At 33.5% G+C, this 17247-nt stretch overlaps 4 protein-coding genes across 5 annotated transcripts in view; 2 read left to right on the top strand and 2 right to left on the bottom strand.

Moving 5' to 3' along the window:
- Su(dx) (WW domain containing E3 ubiquitin protein ligase suppressor of deltex) overlaps positions 1-5524 on the bottom strand; it is a 33532-nt gene extending 28008 nt beyond the window's left edge. The window contains exon 1 of the mRNA XM_089630883.1: positions 5281-5524. The gene's annotated coding sequence lies outside the window, so the exon portion shown is untranslated. The remainder of the gene's footprint in view (positions 1-5280) is intronic.
- Positions 5525-6405: 881 nt separating this feature from the next.
- LOC149424572 (uncharacterized) lies at positions 6406-7124 on the top strand. Its single transcript, XM_089631416.1, has 2 exons — positions 6406-6581; positions 6664-7124. Exons 1-2 carry the CDS (start codon positions 6425-6427, stop codon positions 6864-6866), a joined length of 360 nt encoding a protein of 119 aa, XP_089487542.1. The 5' UTR covers positions 6406-6424; the 3' UTR covers positions 6867-7124.
- Positions 7125-9533: 2409 nt separating this feature from the next.
- Positions 9534-12649, top strand: LOC149424571 (RNA-binding protein NOB1). Its single transcript, XM_089651700.1, has 4 exons — positions 9534-9763; positions 9865-10390; positions 11126-11653; positions 12450-12649. The coding sequence occupies exons 1-4, from the start codon at positions 9698-9700 to the stop codon at positions 12569-12571; spliced, it is 1242 nt and encodes a 413-aa protein (XP_089507826.1). The 5' UTR covers positions 9534-9697; the 3' UTR covers positions 12572-12649.
- LOC149424570 (ribonuclease P protein subunit p40-like) lies at positions 12597-17182 on the bottom strand. Of its 2 annotated transcripts, XM_089651699.1 has the most exons (5): positions 16766-17182; positions 16527-16671; positions 16180-16341; positions 13823-14258; positions 12597-12850 (listed from the first exon to the last, which is right to left on the bottom strand). In XM_089651699.1, the coding sequence occupies exons 1-5, from the start codon at positions 16880-16882 to the stop codon at positions 12673-12675; spliced, it is 1038 nt and encodes a 345-aa protein (XP_089507825.1). In that variant the 5' UTR covers positions 16883-17182; the 3' UTR covers positions 12597-12672. The 2 variants fall into 2 exon arrangements, with proteins under 2 accessions (XP_089507825.1, XP_089507823.1); XM_089651697.1 differs by lacking the exons at positions 12597-12850; positions 16527-16671; positions 16766-17182 and having other exon boundaries at positions 14158-16104; positions 16180-16294.
- Positions 17183-17247: the final 65 nt, after the last annotated feature.

The raw sequence follows: 17247 nt of genomic DNA, 5'->3' as shown, positions 1-17247 counted from the left end.
ACAATCTAGATAAAGGTAGTAAATGCATTGCACTTTTTTTAGATCTAGCTAAAGCGTTCGACACTATCTCGCACAAAATTCTGCTGAATAAACTACAGCGAATTGGGATACAGGGTCAAATTTTCAAGTGGTTTGTTAGTTACCTAGAAAACAGGAGCCAAAGAGTGGATATTAACGGTACTCTAAGTGATCCAGCCAATATTAAATATGGCGTACCGCAAGGAAGTACACTAGGTCCCATATTGTTTAATGTTTATATAAATGACTTATGTAATACTTCATTTGCAGACCACATTATTACATTTGCTGACGATACAGTACTTTTATTCGAAGGCAAAACCTGGAATGAGTCTTGCATTAAAGCTGAATTTGGCATAAACAAAGTTAAACAGTGGCTAGATAGTAATCTCCTCACTCTAAACTCGGATAAAACGAAATTCATCTGCTTCAGTTCAACTCAAGCGGGTCAACCACAAGAAATTATTAACATTAGAATACACCATTGTTACGACACTATTACATGTAAATGCAATACCTTAGAATGTGTGGACAATATAAGATACCTAGGAATTATCATTGATAAATTTCTGAGATGGGACAAACACATAGCCTTTACTTCCACAAAGGTCAGGAAACTTACACATCTGTTTATAGCAATAAGAAATATTCTATGTCTAAATGATTTGAAACGAATTTACTTTGCAATGTGCAATTCCATACTAGACTATGCTTCCTTAGGTTGGGGAGGTTGTGCCAAAACCATACTCGATCCCTTAGCTAAATCACAGAAATCGCTTATAAGAGTCATACTGAAAAAACCTTTCAGGTACCCCAGCGATTCATTGTTCGCAGAGTTTCGTGTTCTTGATGTAAGACAATTATACATGAGGAAAATCATTTTACATACTCAAAAACAGAGGCACTACTTAGCTTCCGTAAACCACTGTCATAATACAAGACATGCAAAAAAAAACCCAACAGTTCCGCCCACCACTTCCTCATCTTTAGCACAGAGACAATTCTCATACTTAGGCCCTAAACTGCTCAATCTCATACCTGATGCATGGAAGGCAAAGAGTACTAATATTCTGCGTATGCAGGTAAACAATTGGCTTCTGGTCTTGGGGAGAGTTGAATGCGAGAATATGCTAAAAAACAGTAATTAAATTGTAAATTTTGTTTTTCTTTACATTCTTCTTTACATTTTAACTTATATTGGTATTATATTAGCATTACAGGAACTGTATTTTTACATAAAGAAAGTTCGAAAATTGTTCAATTCTTCGTGATATTTTTCCTTAAAGGAAAAGTTCCTTCTTTACTTTCATTTTTTATTTTTTGTTATTTTTCATTTCCTTGTTTTATATATTAATATTTCTTTAGTTTAATATATCAGCTAAACAATAGTAAAAAAAAAAAAATGAATATACATTTGTATTACCTTACCAACAGAATTTCTTCAATTCAGTTTCATTTTCAAATTCATTTTCTTGTTTTTATCTATTAATTCAGCTTATGTTATGTTAATTCAGTTATTATGTCAGCTAAATAATAGTAAAATATGTCGTGATATAACTGGAAGTATTCTAGAATATGAATATACATATGTATTTTTTTTTTAACAACAGAATAGTCAACACTATAATGTACCATATATTACATGTAAAAACTTTATCATACTGGAATGTCCTAAAACGGGCAATCGCCTAGTTGGACATTTTAAGTTCATTAATTGTATTATGTAATATTTACAAACAAACAATAAATAAATAAAATAAATAAATAAATAAATAAACACCACAAAAACAAACAACAAAAATGCTTTTGGCCGTGAAAATCTAAAAACTTACCTCATTAAAGAAACATGTTTTAACCTTTCACAAGTGTTATCTATATATCTAGTATATAAAAACATGTGTGTATTCGAATGCAATGTTGTTTTAAAATTTTAAAGCAATCGTTGAAGAACTTTCGGTGATAAAGATTTTGAAAAAAATTAACATTTACATTTTTATTTATATAGAAGATTAATACACCGTGGTTTATGTAATTGTTATGAAGGTTGTATTGATCGTTGAAGTTATAAATAAATAACAATTAATTAATGTATGTACTACTCAAACATTAATTTAAGTAGGATTTTAATTATGGATTGTTCAAAAAAGAAAATATATAGCTGAGACAAGTTAGTGAACAAATGAAAGTAAAAAAGTTTAGTTTAGTTGTGTCTTTTTTAATGCTTATGAATATTATTTATACAGTTCCCAGTGGGTAAAGTGAGCTAACTTCGGGGGGGGGGGGGTGATTCTACATGCTAAAACAAGTAAAAAAGAAATAAAAACTTTTTTAGAAATTCCAACGTTATAAGGTAGTTTTTAGGTAAAAAAAGTTACACTGCTTGTTTGGGAAAAAAAAAGTTATCTATCTTTTTTACATCATGTAGAATCACCTCCCGAAGTTAGCGCATTTTCCTCCCGGGCACCTTGTATATTACTTGTCATTAAGGGCTATGCGTTTCTAAACCTTGTCCATAAACATTTGAAAATTAATTACTAAAAAAAATCATTTATTTTAAAAATAATATAAAATTGGACGATTTTTTTTAAAATTTATTAATTTAAATTCCATACATCAATCTCATTAGTCATTAAAAAAAATTAAATCATTGTTTAGTGAAGTGTTTCTCAACGTGGGGCGCACATCCCACTAGGGGGCAAAATGAATATTTTGAGGACCAATTCGCAAAACTGATTATTAATATTTGTTAATACAGAATTGCATTTGTAAAAAATAATTGATATTGCAACCCCGACTTTCTGAAGAGAAAAAGATGGCAACACTAAGCATGTTGAGGTTATAGTTTATTTTTGTGTCTGTGGGCTTGTAATATTATCTATTGAACATTTATGTATTTGTTTATAAGAAAAAAATGTAAATTGTGTATGGACAAAAAAATTTAAAAAAAAAAACATAATTAATTAAACACAAGTGAGTTTCCCTTGCAAACATGCAACTTTCACTTAAAAGATTTATTTACTCTGAAGTAAGAAAAAAATTGTCTGCAGCGCTTTTAGGTTAGTGCTTAAATATATTTTTTTTCCTTTGGGAGCCCAAATAAGTTTAAGAAACACCACATTAGTGACACCAAGGACGGGTTATTTCACAGAATTCGAAGAAATTATCAAATTTCAAAGTTTAAATTCAAGTTCAATAAAAACTCTATTTGAGTTATTTTATTATGTAATCATGGGCCGGCTGTTTCACGACACTTAGGACGGGTTGTTTCGGAGAATCTGAACAATTCATCAAATTTCAACGTTCATTTTCAAGCTCTGTGAAAGATTTTTTCAAGTTCTGTTTTTATTTCAGTTTTGTCAAGCAACTAGCCTACAATGATATAAAAACAGAACTTGAAAAAATCTTTCACAGAGCTTGAAAATGAACGTTGAAATTTGATGAATTGTTCAGATTCTCCGAAACAACCCGTCCTTAGATAGTAACAAAACTCGAATATTAACTTCGATATTTGATAAATTGTTCAAATTCTGGGAAACAACCCATTCTAAGTAAATTACCAATTTAGTTGTTTTTTTTTTTTAAAGAACAATGGCAGGCGTGATCACATTGTTTTTATATTGACTTTATATTCCTCACTCTGGAAAACAAACTTAACAATATAAAAACACACGCATTTTCAAATGCAATGGATGAAGAACTTTCGGAGATTTAAGATTTTGAAAAAACGAACATTAACATTTTTATTTATAGGATTAGTAGATTAAAGATCAATAGATTAATAGATTAAAGATTAATAGATTAATGACTCTCGTGGTGATGAAGGATGCGGGTTACTCATTTATAGGAGAGAATGGGTTAGTAATAATTATTGATATTTATTTCACATGATCAATAAAACTAAAATTATATATTCTGTTATTATCTGAACAAAGACGAATGCATCTTATCAACTTTAATTTATCTTCATTCAGCTTATAATAATGTGTTATATTTCAAGAGATCTTATCACAAACTAATTTTGAAGTATCATCATATTATTATCATGACTAATTTTTGGGTTTTTATGGTGTGTTGTACTTCATCAATCTTTAGCTAACGTTTCAGACAGCGTTACAGTGTCCATCATCAGGGCAGATATCCGCTGACGGACATACTGATGGACACTACTCTAACTTTTCCAAAACGTTGGCTAAAGAAGGAGAATGCGCAACAAGGCATAATAAACCAAAAATGAATCACGATAATGCTTTTGGTAATGAAATATCAATTCAAAATCATCATATAAAGTCAAATAATTGTCCAGCATGGAAATACAACTTATTCACATTTATGTTGTAACATAAATAATATCACTACCTATATACCCACAATGATAATGCAATACAATATACTGTACAATCCAATGCTCATTGGTTTGTACAGTATATTCATGGCGAAGCTCTCAAGATATATATTGAAACCATTTAAATTATAAACACCGTGCTTATTTGTCCCAGACCTCAATAGTTATGAAAAATCATATCAATCTAGAGTTATTTTCCCTGTCAGATCTTAAATATAATATTAAGAAAATTATAACCCTATCTAATAACTACGTTGGGTTATTACATACAGCATTTTTATCCAAAATAGTGTAGTATGTTGTATTGCCTGTCATAATGTAAAAACCGTAATAATTGTGTTAGAACTACAAAGCGGAATAAGATTTATAGCAGTTGTCTACTATCAGACCTACAGTATTAGACTTAAAGATATTAAGAAATCATTTAAAATTTCACAAAATATTATTATGGTAGTAAACTTATAGTAGTGCAATAATTATTATCTCCCTGTGGTATGAAATATAAATAATATAATATATTTTCCCTATGATTCAACATTCTTGGAAACACATTACAATGTAAGTAAATAAATAAAAATGTGGTTTCTACATGTAAAACTAAGGTAATGTCTACAGAAACACATTTTATGAAGAAAAGAAAACAGCAATTAGGAAGATAACATAACTGAACGACTAACAGTGTTGTCAGTATTATCTGACGTTTAAAGAAAAGTTTCTTTCGGATGTAAAATAGTAACAAACACATGCAAATACAGGCGATCATGGCGATTGTCAGAGTGAAGATTAGAGTCATGCATTGGTAAACAACAAATATTTATTTACCAATTCTAGCAACCACAACACCGTTAACTAATTATGAAGAATAGACTGTTGTTTCTCACTTATCATTCCATGATCAATAGATACGACAATTTACTTACGTGATCCGGAAATCGCAATACTAGGCTGTCTCTCGTTAGTTATCCTTTTGTCATTTGAAGGAAAAACTAATTACACGGGTCGTACACATCGTCTGATATTAGAAACGTCCAAAAACCATCAATTAGGTGATATTTTATAACAAAAAACACTCGTCGAACTCTGTCACTGCTGTCAATTATAATTTTGGCATTTTGGATCTTCTTTATCAGTAATCGTTCCTGCACACTGGCGCTCTCTATCGCTTTCTATGCCAAACACGCCAAACATAAAAAAACCACTCTCATGCCAAACTAGGGATGGATCGGATGGATTGAGTAAGTACTATTCATTAAAATATGAGTAAGTAGGCAAGTTCTCACAGTTAAGTACGTACTAAGTACTCACAATTCATAAAGCCACGAATATTGATAATCTCGCATTCCACCATTGATGATTGATGAAAAGAGTTCTGAAATTTAAATCATTTTAATTTATTTTTATTTTTTTTTATTTGTTTGATGATTCAAAGAAAAAAATACCATTTAACTAACTAACTAAGCATCACGCCGTTTCTCCGCAGGGGAAGGCAGAGAGGACGGACCGCCAAACAACTTGGTCTTGGCACACACTTCTTGCCTCATTTACATTCATGCATCGTCTCATACATACTCTTCTATTATTCTGACTCTTGACATGGCCCGACTCGAGTATCTGAATCACTTGATCGTGCCATGTCTTCCTCGGGCGTCCCCGACTTCTGCTACAATTCGCATTTGCATCATATATCCTCCATACACTCCTTTCTTCGCTCATTCGCTGTACATGCCTAAACCATCTAAGTTTCCCTTTCTTAATCTTATTCATTACGCTTACATCAGCCTTGTACTCTTTGCGGATCTCCACATTTCTCACACGATCATATATGGTTTTACCACACATACGCCTCAGTGATCTGATTTCAACAGCATTCAATCTACTTTCATCCTTTCTCTGCCAGTTCCATGCCTCACTTCCATACATCAGGGTAGGTACTCCATTGTGGCCTTAACTTCAAAGGTAAAATAAGGCATCGTCGTTGGATTTGAGCGATTTTAACATTTCGTGATCTAATGTTTCGAATGTGCCACCACTACTCTCAAAACCACAACCCAAGTCACCTGACAGATGTCATGTTTGACATTTTCTATCTATTTGACCAGACTATCTATTATGGCAAATGTAGATGATGAGATGGGGGGCAGTGCAATACTTCCAAGCTATGATGAAGACGAGCAAAATAATCAAGGCGAGGACGATGGAGACGAAGAGATTACTCCAGGAGGTATGATTTTATTTATTACTTTAATATAGGCTCGAAAATTTACGTACATCGAAGTCATTTTGATTTATTTTGTATTTTTCAGAGTATCAGATGCTAGATGCGAAGTTAGACGATTTGAACATTGCTTTGGACCTGATAGAGAAGAAGAATGATAAAATCCGTGAAGAGTTTTTAAAGCTTCTCCATTCCAACCAGCAAATACGAGAAGAACTGAAACAAGAAAAGCAAGGCGAAAATGGAGCCAATTCAAAGGACGAATCTGCTAAAGATAAAAATAAGAGTTAAATCTTATTTCAGTTCATACTTGCTTACTTTCCGTTTGTTTTTGTTTAAAATATAGATTTATTTATTATTTAAATTTACAAAAAATGGTTTTAGCTGAAATGTATTATTCCATACTTCATAATATCCATATTGATAAAATATGTCCATTAGAATGTTTATTAGAAAAGAGTGCTTATACAATATTTTTCCAATGAGTATACTGTTGTGTTTTGTGTAAAGTTGCTATGTGAAGTTAATAAATAGCTGCCGAAAATCAAATATTGTATTAAAGTTAAAACTGATGCATAAGAAACCTGCTTTAAAAATATTTCTCCAGCCAACTAAAATGATGCGCAGTGGATAAATACTCCTAGCAAGCTCCGTTGAAATTCTTTTATGTATGTACCTAATTTATTTTATATGCAAATATTGATCCGGTTATCCTGGATGTTGTGACGTTTATTAATTATTGGTTTTCAGCTGTGGTAAAGGATATAAAATAAACTTCAAATATTGCAATTGATTATCGTGGCAAAAACAAAGTGATTTTAATTATTTCATATAAAATAAATATTATTATATTTACTGGGGATTTAAATAAGCATCCAAATTATTTGTACTATAGATAACCAGTATTCAAACACAGCCTGACTTGAGAACTTTGCACCATCTGACTTAAGTATTTAGAAATATCAACCGATTGCATTGTTTATTATGTCCCTTACTAAAGCTGCAGAGCCAATGTTTTGAGTTATAAGATCTACAAAACTTAAAAATTAACAACTGTGGATGTTTCAACACGGGAACCGTGCTTATGAGACAGGCCTAACAGGTAACCTTATAAAACAAAACATTGTGAGTTTTTTCAATGTTCTGTTATGTCATGAAACCGTTCTAGACGACAAATTATATTATATTAAAAATCTAACTAACACTATGTAAATCGAAAATATCATTTTAATCTTATATACAACTTGCGCTGTAATATGGTGGGAATCGAACCAGCTACATAAACATGCATAAATCTGTAAACCATTGTGCTTCAGAGGGTGGTATGAGAAATATTTACATTCATCAAGTTGCTCTTTGGTTGGAACCCTGACAATATATGCCGACTGATAAAATTCCTGAGAATACTGAAATACCGGCCCTCAGTGATGGATATTGGTTTTTTGGAGATGACAAAGTAAGCTTTGCCCCCTCCCCCCATTTTGTTTTGATTTTAAACATTTATTTAAAATTTAATCAAAAATTTGAATGAAAAAAAAATTGGGATTTTTTCACATTTATGGATACTTTATTATACGTTTGCTGATGAATTTCAATTTTTGGTCTGACAATGCAGGTATAGTCCCCAAAAAAGGGTTGAAAACAGATACAGAAAAACATACTTACCTGGCTGGTCACTTCAGATAAACACACTTTAATTTAAAAAGTTTACGATTTTGCACGCAACAATACAACAGTAAAAACATTGGAAATTGATTTTACATTTGCTATTTTACCCTACAATTTTAATAATATTACATTTATTAGAAGATTAGTTGCAAGAGTAAAGTTGATATTTCTTTTGAAAGACTGGAGAATTTTTATGAAATTACCTTAAAAAGCTTACAGAAATATTAACATCTTTTAAACATTTAGTTATTCGGAATGTCGCCGACTGTGAAGATGAAAAGTTTCAGACTATGGAAATGATTCTCTAAAAAGGTGAGTTTTGGGTTTAGCTTTGAACTCTGTCGAGTCTTTAACCCTTGATTTACCCGGTGACTTCATACATACACGATTTACCTGGTGGAGTCCCCAGGATTCCCGGAAATAAAATCGTTAATTTAACATGAAAACACTTTTAAATGCAATGCTAGTTACATTAATTTGTTTATTACATATTTGGTTTTACAATGGCATAGGTTTTTACTTAAAGTTATGGAATCACGGCCTTTTATTAAGGAACTTCTGGAATATGGCATTTCAAAAACAAAACAATTTTTCAAACTAATTTGTAAAGAAATATAACAAAACCATAATCAATTCTTATAAAAAGTAAACCACGAATTACGGGAAAGGAACGAACCAACTGCAAGCGACGTTTCGCACAATTTGCGGGGTTTTTTATTTAAGTCAAAAATATATATTACAGTAAATAATAAAATACAGAAAAAACAGAAAAGTTCCAATAAACTTAGTTGCTTCGTTTCCTTCCCATAAGTTGAGGTTCAGTTCGGCAGTTCAGCTCGCGGATGTATATATAGCATTTAATCGTGTGGAAGTCCATTCCAGGCATTAATATTTACAATAATTGTAAGAAAGTACTATTTTTCATTTTTTTCCTCAGCAAATTTGAAAAAAAAAGTATTTTTTTAAAGCCTGAACCAAAGAGAAAATCATGTGACTACATAATAAAACAATGCTAATTTCAAATATGATTTAAGATTTTAACGGCCAAAAGTATTTGCAAAAACATCATTTACAACATTTAAATAACACATCTGCCCTGATGATGGACACTGCAATGCTTTCCGAAACGTTGGCTAAAGAAGGAGTTAGCGCAACACGGCATAACACCCCAAAAACAAATAACAAAAATGCTAATTTCGTTTCATCTTGGAGTTAAAGTGGGTAAAGGAGTTGTGGGGAATTTAAACATCTATTGTGGGTATTTTAGAAAATATGCATTGGCAACCCTGCTTCAAAGTTACCACGCGGTGTTTGTGTTCCTGTCATATCCTATCGAATATCGACGGCCGCGACCTTTTCGAGGTTACCCAAACCTTCAGTAAAATCTATTGTTTTTAATTAAACGGAACAACTTTGAAAAATCGACATAATTCCATTGGATTATAGTTTCCAACATGACAAAACATGTGGAACATTTAGTTGTTGACACAAATGCATTTATAAACAATGCTCCAATAAAGGTATGTGATTTTAATAGAACTTTTAATTATATGTTATGGGAACTTGTAAACGTGCAACCGATTTTGTTAATTATAAATATCATTGTTTCTTTTCGTTTCAGGACATTGGCAAAAACGTTTACACAATCCAGGAGGTAATAGATGAAGTAACAAACAGACGTCAGTTGCGGCACTTGTCCGTCTTGACTTACGATCTTATCATCAAAGATGTTTTCGTCGAGAACATCAAATTCGTCACCGAATTCTCCAAGAAAACAGGCGACTACCTGAGTCTTTCGGCAACTGACATAAAAGTCATAGCTCTTGCCTATCAATTAGAAAAAGAGAAAGTTGGCACAGAACATTTGAATGAAGAGCCAAAGATTCAGCGAATCGTTACCAACCGTAATCCCAACCCTGAAGGACAGAAACCTGCCGCAGGATTCTTCCAGCCCCCTGATAATAATGAAGACAGTGAAGATGATACTTTGGATCCATCAGAAAAGCTCAAAGCGCTAGACTCTGAAGTGGCTGACCTGGAATTAACACTCGGAGGCCTGAAGGTTGATGTTGCCGAACTAGACAGTATTTTGGCACCAGTCAATAAGATGGATGACACAACTGAACACGATGAAGAATCTGATGAAGGTATGAAACGTCACAAAGTTTTTTTTCCCCATTTACAAAATCATTCAAAAGTTTCTGAACTTTACATGAATACCGAATGTCAATTTGACATAAAAAAATCATTGTAAATACACTAGGCATAAGATTACATTTTATTTTTTTCTAATAAGTCCTAAAAAAGGAAGCTGTAAAACCTAAAAAGGTTTGTACTATAAATCTTGTACGTCCTGCTTTCACTTTAATACTATGCCTGGGCCTAATATATTCCTAACAATTTTAGGTATCGTTTAATATCGATACCGGATCCACAGAAATTAAGCCTTCCCGATATATTAAATATTTAGAGCACACTGAATGCTGGTTTCGTGTAATGCCCTTTAATATATTTATAATGCTACGAAATATTTGGTATCTTCGGCATCGGAATAATATTTTTTGATATCGATCGTCAGTATCGCTGTATCGTTCCAAAATGCTACATCTGTTGCACACCACACTGATACTTAGTTCATAATTAGATACTGTCAGTACCTATCTACCTATTCGAATTCAGAGAGTATAATAGTAACTATGGGATTTTTTTTGTGTTTTTGTGGGAAAATAAACCTAGTTTTGGTCGATAATCTATAATAATATGATTTAAAGAGTTGGGTTTTGTAAAAATTATCAAACTCCATTTGCCCGACTAATAGCCAAAGCGTCTAACCCACTATTGATCACCTTGAAGATATTAACATGTGACTTATCTCTTTACAGAAGATGAAGATGAGAGTGAAGAAGAAGAGGATGATGATTCAGGATGGATAACAGTGTCGAATATAACACAGATAAAAAAAGATCTTGACCCAGATCTTCTGGAAGACGAGGTCTCTCCTGTGGCATGCATCACAGCCGACTTTGCCATGCAGAATGTCCTCAAGCAGATAGGCCTTAAAGTATCAACATACGATGGAAGATTGATATATCGGGTACGCACTTTCATCCTCCGCTGCACGACATGCTTTAAAACCACCAGTGTGATGAGTAAGAAGTTCTGCCCCAACTGCGGCCACTCCACCCTGAAGAAGGTGGCTGTCACAGTGGACGAAAACGGGAAGTATCAGATACACATTAACTCGCGCAGGCCACTAACAGCGCGGGGGAAGAGGTTCAGCCTTCCCGCGCCCAAAGGAGGCGCCCACGCCAACAATCCCATCCTCAGTGAAGACCAGCCGCGTGCCAACCAGAGACCTACCCGGTTGGCTCGCACCAAGAACAACCCTCTCAATCCTGACTACATTGCTGGTAATATTAATGTTGCTCTATCGCTTATACATAATGTCGATGCAAAGCCTTCTTGGAATAAGTCATGTTTAACCAATCTTTCATTTTAACTTAACTAACTTGCAGCATACAATCTCTCGTATTCATAGCCTGCGACTGTATCTGTAAAAGTACCAATCATCACTTATTTCAAAATGCCTCGTGTGATGACCATAAATCATTTTAAAAATAATTTAATTGAGGTTATTTAAAATGTTAAACAAGTATTCGTCCACACGAAAGGAGGATGGCCAAAGATGTACAACAATCTTAATTTCATATTAAAAATTATTATTTTGTCAATATAAATAACCTGGATGCGAAAATAGATTCTTAGCTATAAACTATCACCGCAAAGAACTTAATACATAATAATATTTGACATTTAAAAATAAATAAAGAATCGAACATAAGTCATGACACACAAATCCATTTTGAGCCAGTTACTAGTAGGACCATCTGAGAAGGTGTCTTTCAGTGTATACACACTATGAATGTCTAATATCTTATAATCTTATAATTACTCTAGGATTTAGCTTGCTCGAAGAAGTTATTATGTGTATTATCAGATTTATTACTAATGCTGCGTATATACGTTCAAACCGAAACGGCATGGAATGGCTTGCATCGTTCTTTTCCCATAATTCGTGGCTCGACTCGCATTTCGGTTTGCAAACGAATATGGAGCATAATGTTATTAAGTTCTTTTATTTTAGGTACACATTTATGTTTGTTACAGCTGTCTATTATATTTATGTTTGTTTGCCCTTGTTTACAGGCTATTCACCCTTCATAATGCGGGATGTCAACTCTAAATCAGCTGTGCTTGGAATTCGAAGTGGAGATGTGAAGAACTGGATGAGAAAAAATCCTAACGAAGCCCGTAGGAAAAAGAAATAATAACATTATTTCACATTTAAATAAATTGTATTCTCTGTAAACACACACTCAATTAATGTAAATAAAAAAATCCTATTGGAAAATTTAAAAAAAAACATTATTTAATATGATTTAAAACTATTGAAAACAATTTCTTTATCATTCATAATAAGTGTTAGTAAGTTGTCTTCAGGCGGGCAATTCTTCTTCTGCTGAAGTCCCCGCAGGCACGGAGCATCCGTAAAGGATTGTACTGTCAATCCAACCCATTGACACATGCTTTTGGCTACAATTTTCTCTCTAAAACAATAAAGTTAGATTAAAGTTGACTTTTCAATTATTACAAAACCTCGTTAATTGACAAGCAAAGTAGATAATATTTTATAATCGTTTTTTTTTTAAAACTATTGCTTAGCTCTGGCAAAGTGCCCCAAATTACTTTTAGCATTGAAGCTCTCAGTTTCATCTGGGTGTTGGAATATGCTTAATTATTTGTATAAATATTTTCAAAAGCCTAGCATTTATAATCTATTCAATTAAATATCTTAAATAAAAAAAAATTTTACCCCCGATAAATCAAGATGGCAAGCAAAAAACATGTTCCTATGGGCAGGTTTTTTAGTATACTCAAGAATTTTACGAGTCGAATTGGGTTATGGGGTTTACTACCCTAATAGCAACTTGAAGAACGTAAATATCTCACAAGCCGAGCTTAAACAGCAACTGAAATACTGGCCCTATGAGAGTTATCAGTTGTGTTGATGTTAGCTCCTGCTAACAACATTTATAAATGTGGGAAAAGTGTGCATTTTTAAAAAAAATTTTGGGACAAAAGCTTTTTTTTACCGAGAAGTGCTTTAAAAGTGTTAAAATCGTTTTTTTTGTCAATGTCATTGACTCAGGCAATTTTAAAATAGAATGGCCCAAGTGTGTTTGAATTTGAGATACCTATCTACAAAGTGTACCCAAATGATAATCCAGGGGAGGAATATTGGAGATGTAATAAAGGAAGAAAGCATTGCCGTGAAATTAGATTTAACTAAATTTGACAACAAAGTAATTAAATTAAAGTAAAATGGTAGAACCTGCAGACAAGCTACCTTGCGGCAGCTTTGAGTGACTACTTTTTTTTAATTATTATCGATATTTTAGTAATATCAATGTTTTTGTAATAAATATACACTTCGTATTCAGGTAATTATGGAAAAAAAATTGCAGCTATTAAATATGAAAATTAATCGTTAATAACAATAGAAATTTAAATGAACTAACCTTAACAATTTTCTTAATTGTAAAACGAACTGAGGAGTAAACAATCCAGAGATATGGAATGCAGTGATGAATCCCTCAGCTGTACAGTTGTTTGTATCATACTCGTACATACTGATGAAATTGTTTTCTGGATTTAAATCACCTCCAATGGCAATCATTCCCATCCATTCCACGAGTTCATCGATATGTTGGTTATCGGGTTTGGGTATACGTGTCACATGCTGGCGTTTGGTAGCTAATTTCGGAGTACAACATTCAACTTGCAACCCTCTTTCTACGAAATACTTGGCTATGGACGATGGGCATACTCTCTCGTCATCTGGCTCCCAACGAATGAGGAGGTTAAACTTGTCGAATGCCTCTAACCTCGCATGGGTGTGATTGTATGACTTCTTTTGAGACTTAAACAAACCGTCCTTAAGGTTTATATTAATGTCTGAAATAGTCAAAATTTTTTTAAACAAATTGCATTACATACTCAATTTTGTGGACAGTGGTTTTATATTAATTAATGAACACTTTTATAAAACAAAAAATCATTTACATATACAAAAAGAATAACTCATATATACATATTAAAGTAATCTGTAAGTTTATAAAAAATTACATGACATAAATAACCAATGAAAAGCTGACATAAATTACTAATTTCTACCATTGGTTGATCTTCAAAACAATACAAAATAGTATTAAATCAATGCATCATTTAGGTGGCAGTTTGCCTAAATGGACTAATGTCTAAATCAAGATTGTTTATTTTGATGTAGTTTCTTATATATTCCATATCAGTCTCGGTGAGGCATGTCCAGCATTCTAGTTCTGCAAGCACCCGCAACTGTCCACAAGAGCCCAGCAAACGACTCACTGTAGACATTGTCAATTCATCAGATTGCAAAATACGCAGTTCTTCTAGAAAAAGAAATGCGTTCTTTTCCAGTACTCTGTCAAACAATCTATCAGTTGTCCTAACGGCGGTGCCCAAATGTATGGATTTAATATTGACACAATTTCCTAATAAGAATTCCAGCTGCTCCTCCGTTCCTTCACAAACACACATAAGCCTCTTGAGGCTGTAAAATGGAGCCCAATCTATCTTTCGAGTAAATAAGGAAGTATGCTGAACAAGAACACAATTGTACAGAGTGAGGCTCTCCAAACAGGGACAGAACCTGCTTATGTACATCAAAGCATTCATATCCAACTGATCCACATGCTCCAAATGCAAACTTATAATATTACAACCTTTCACTTCCAAAACTTGCTTTATCTGATCAGCAAAAAAGTCACAAGACAAAAGTTTTAATTCTGTCAATTCAGGCAAGCCAATCAAAATTGTCAAATCACTAAGCAATGCGTTGTGAAAAACGGAAACTGAATACAACTTTGGACACAGGTGGACAAGAAGATGTAAATGTGCAGAAGTTGTAAATCTACTGACATATTTCCTCAAAGCAAACGGTCCGGCTGTAGAGTTGGTCACATCAATATACTCCAGGCAACGGCCCAGTTCGTCACAGCGACCTAAGTCTTCCATCTTGGGACAACTCAAAAGTAATTTAGTAAATCCTTCAATGGTTATGCCAGTCCTATACAATTGCACGCGACGCAGCTCAGGAAATTTGATCATATACCCGACACTTTGGTTTGAAATACTCTTAGAACTCGTCACATCCAAAGATCGCAATTTGGGACAATGGTCACAGAGAGTCTGGAGGATATTATTTGTGCAATCATAATTGATGGTGAGGTCCATCAAGTTACTGAGAGTCTTCAACCCGGAGATGATGGTGGGCTCCATGTCGGCTGTCTTCCATCCTCCTGAGAGAGATCCCAAATTCAATAATTTGAGACCTCTGAGATTAGAAAACTTTACATAAAATATATGTTTCATCATTTTGGGAACTTCGTCTATATTCAACCTTGTTAAATTCCTTGTCAATAACACTTCGGTCAAACTAACGGCAACATTCATTTTGCTCATAAACTTGCTCATGGATCCGCGGAATCCCATAGATGCTTTAGTTTTTTCGAGCAAGTTTGAAATTGAACGAAAAATTTCCTCTCCAAACTTGTCGTACAACATCCACGGAATATTAATGTCAAGGAGTTCTTTTAAGCATGCCACACTAGACGCCAGAAGCTCGGCAGCTCGTAAATTATCGCAGCGAGAAATTTCAGAGATGGACGGCATTAGGTCTTCTCCTATCTTGGCTACCCAGTCCGCCACTCCTGTCAGGGCCAAGTCTTCCAATCGTCTCGGTTGTTTAAAACTCGGCATTTTCCTGGAAGTTACATTGAATTTGGAACAAATAAATATCTCACTAGATTCAAATGGTTTGTATCTCCCGGTAACTTACAATGTGCTGAGTCTCCGCTCACCCGTCTGAACTGTTTGCCTTGGATTCCTAGGCTGTGATAAGATTGTGAATCTAATACTAAAGTAAATCCGTCTTGTGAAGTGACGGTTACAACATTTTCAATACTCGCATCCTGCCCAATATTTAGGCAATAGAATGAGCCTGTAAGCAAACAAAAAATGTATAAATAAACAGCTGGTTCGATTCACAAACTCACAGAGTGTTTGAAAATAAAAATAAGTATGTAAATTAATATCGAGAATAAAATATTGTATGCATTGGAATAAAATGAAACTATTATCCAAGTAGTGCAAATCCATACACTTTTCCTGTAAATTTATGCATACCTTTTTGTACATAGCCTTCGATAAATTCGCTTGTGAGTAATTCGCTCAATTTGCAATCGTTTAATTTGTAGTAAGATGAGTCCTCAAATATATTTTCTAACTGCACAGGAATATCCTGGTTAGTATCTGCACACAAAATAAAAATCTGAAAAATATTGAAATCATCACAATTTGTTTTTATTTATAGTGGTATAATTCAAATAACGCACGCCAAGAGTAAGTACTTCGTTCAAACTAACATTGTGATAGAAGTTGTGATCAGATATTTCTCTAATGAGATTTTCTTCAGATGCGTTAGTTCTAACGCGGCTCGTCGACTTCGGCGGCGGGAACTGCCAAACCTCCGGGCTTAACATAATTAAGATATTGCGTAACAGGAATACAAACGTAAAAGCTCTCGAAGTCTATAAATAACAATCCTAAATGCAATTTCTGAGACCGGTCTCACAACACACCGCTCGCACTGTACTATTAATAATACAGAACAGATCAGACATAAACTTATATTTCTTTTTGCATTGAACTGCTTATAAATGTCGTAATGTTGTGAATATTTTAAACATTTAGAATAACGTTTATTGAATGCTAACATTGAGATTTTAGCCATACAAAATACGACCCGCAGATTCAAAATTTGAAACACGTGAATAATGACAGATCCGATAACAGCTGACAGAGCATAAATCGCATAAATAAACCATCGAGTATCAAGCCCATAGAC

Source organism: Hesperophylax consimilis, chromosome 4 (genome assembly GCF_061612785.1).
Source record: "Hesperophylax consimilis isolate HC1 chromosome 4, BYU_Hcon_1.0, whole genome shotgun sequence".
Taxonomy (NCBI): Eukaryota; Metazoa; Arthropoda; class Insecta; order Trichoptera; family Limnephilidae; genus Hesperophylax; species Hesperophylax consimilis.
Note: the sequence above shows the minus strand (reverse complement) of the source record. Positions and strands in the feature narration are given on the sequence as shown.